Source organism: Diadema antillarum, unplaced genomic scaffold (genome assembly GCF_040938485.1).
Source record: "Diadema antillarum isolate AM-2024a unplaced genomic scaffold, OU_Dant_1.0 scf00000076, whole genome shotgun sequence".
Classification (NCBI taxonomy): Eukaryota; Metazoa; Echinodermata; class Echinoidea; order Diadematoida; family Diadematidae; genus Diadema; species Diadema antillarum.
In genome coordinates, this window is record NW_027270965.1 from 220060 (window position 1) to 222603 (window position 2544).

At 47.4% G+C, this 2544-nt stretch overlaps 1 protein-coding gene across 1 annotated transcript; it reads left to right on the top strand.

The window, feature by feature from the left end:
* Nucleotides 1-698: 698 nt before the first annotated feature.
* Nucleotides 699-2207, top strand: LOC139717503 (uncharacterized). The gene has a single exon (XM_071629008.1). It carries the CDS (start codon nt 699-701, stop codon nt 2205-2207), a length of 1509 nt encoding a protein of 502 aa, XP_071485109.1.
* The last annotated feature ends 337 nt before the right edge of the window (nt 2208-2544 follow it).

Here is a 2544-nt window from a genome sequence, read left to right on the forward strand (position 1 = left end):
AAATCATACAATAAAAGATAACAAACTGTCACAGCTTTATTTTTTATCGGGAGTTTGTATTCTGGTGTAATTTTTTTATTTTTGCAATTTGAAAAGGAATACACTAATATATTTGTATCATACCTGTGTATGCGCATCCGTACATAGTAGTGCACTTTCCATATGAACGTAAATGAAAAGATATTAATAGTTTCTCACTTCTGTGTAACATTTACTACGTTTCATTTTTTTTCTCCAGTCATTGCCAAATGAGATGTCTGATATCAAAATTACAACCTAACGACAAGAACATAAAAACTTAGTGTTAGGCAAAATTATTCGAACATGACTGTGAATGAGGGGGGGGGGGGAGGGAGGGGGATATAAATAGTCCCCGGTTGATTAAGTTCATTCTTCTGGAATAACATTGCTGGCATTACAATTGAATCTCGATAATAATCTGTATTCTTTGTGTCTACTCGTCTGATTCCTCTCCCAGGGAGCCCTGAGAATACATTCAACTCGGCATCCGTTTTATTTGAGCTACCCATGCACCAATGAGGAAGCACACGGCCAAAAAACATTCCACTGGATTCCGCAAAGTTCCAAGATTGCCTTAAGTTTGAGGCGTACAACAAAATGATATCATCGGACATTTTGAGCTCATATCACATGTCATTTATTCCTAGACTTGTCAACTTTAAGACTGACGAATGATCATGAAGCGTACGTGGTCGGGCAACCTGCTTCCTCTGATTTTGATGATCATATGGGACGTCATCGGTGTGGGTGGTCAATTTACAATCTCGCCATCAGATGCGGCGGTCGTTGCTACCGGGACGGTTAGCCTTGAATGCGAGATCGGAGAAGTGCCCCTGGACGAGACGCCACGCTGGTATCGCTACGTCGGGAACCCGCCCACGGCCCAAGAGTTATGGAACGGGCGGGAAAATCGGTACTTTATCGCGGGCAACCGCAATGCGGGTACCTACAACCTGTTCATTAACTCGACGAAGATGACTGACAGTGGACTCTACAGCTGTACTTATGGAGCAGCGTCAACGCCCAACGTGACGTTGACTGTCCTACCGCCGTCTTGGTTACCTGTATGCCAACGGTCGCCAGCTGATGAGCTATTGCAGGCCGGGGATATTGTGGAAATATCCTGCGCCTCCACGGGCAGCACGAGGACGCAGCTGCGTTGGCTCCGAAACGACGAGAGCGTGATTGCCGGTAGAACAACCTACAATGGAACGACAGTGACAGTGACGCATTATGAAGTGTTATCGGGTGACACCAGGGTCACGTTTACTTGCGAGGCTTCCGTCCCAGGTATATCCTCACCGCATAGATGTTCCTTGGGTCCTTACCCCAAAAACAACGAATCGTCCGTTGATGCCTTCATTCCATTCATCGTGGTCGGTCTCCTAAGCGTAGTCGTCATCCTTCTGTTCTTTATCGTGCTATTCATTCTCTTCCGTCATCGTCAGTGTAGATTCTGCAAGCGACAGACACCAGATCCTCAGATGGTCCTGGATGCAGACGCGATCGCGGCGGGACACGGTTTCCCAACAGTCATTGTCGACGACGACGACGATGACCAAACAGGTCTCGACAACAGTGTTATTAGCAATAACCAACCCGATGTCGTATCCTCCGTCATGACGAGAATCGAACTCTCCCAGAAATCTCCTAACAGCACGCTTCGAAACAACATGGAGCGCGGGAAACGTGGATCCATTCCATCAAAGAAACACTCGGAAATCGACAAGCTGAAACCGTCAGAAATCAGAAAGTTAAAGAAGAAGCAGCGAAGTCCTTCCGGGACGTCTCGGGTCGAAAATGCTGACGTTGTCTCTGCGTCCAGTTCGCTGGACGAGAGGGACCGTGACACGCCGTCGTCTCTCAGCATAGACTTGAATGTAACGCCCAGAAGTCCAACTACCTCCCCAACAAATGGTCAACCTGACCAATCACAACCCGGAACATCCTCAGATCCAATTGGCACTTCTTCCATAAATGACCTGGATGCATCAATTGGCCGGAAGAGTAAATTCACAAAGAGGAGGGGTTCTGGTAAATCTTCGGTGCCTTCATTATCACTGACGTCCCCTGCAAATATTTCTGAATCAGCCAATCACGGACGGCAGCCAGACACCGTCATCTACGCCGAACTCGATTTCAGCAAGAGGGTTCCAATGAACATATTGGGCGACGAGCAATTGTGACGTTGACAATCAGGGTAACCCTATGCAATCCACGGGAGCACTGTGGCATAGTCGACAAGACTTTGGACTTTCAGTCGCAGGTCCCGAGTTCGAATCCCGTGAAGTGCCTATACGTCCTCGGGCAAGATGATTTTTCCGACCACGTCCCTCTTCATCCAGGTGTATAGATGGGTACCTAGCAACGCTAGGGTAATTATGATAGCAGGGTCCCGTTGTAGAGCAGTGGCAACACTGAAGAGGCTAGCATGGATAAAGACGACGATATCGTAACATCTCGATACATGTTCACTATGAATACGGGTACAAGGTGTTGGTATTGATCGAGCAGCTAAACTAT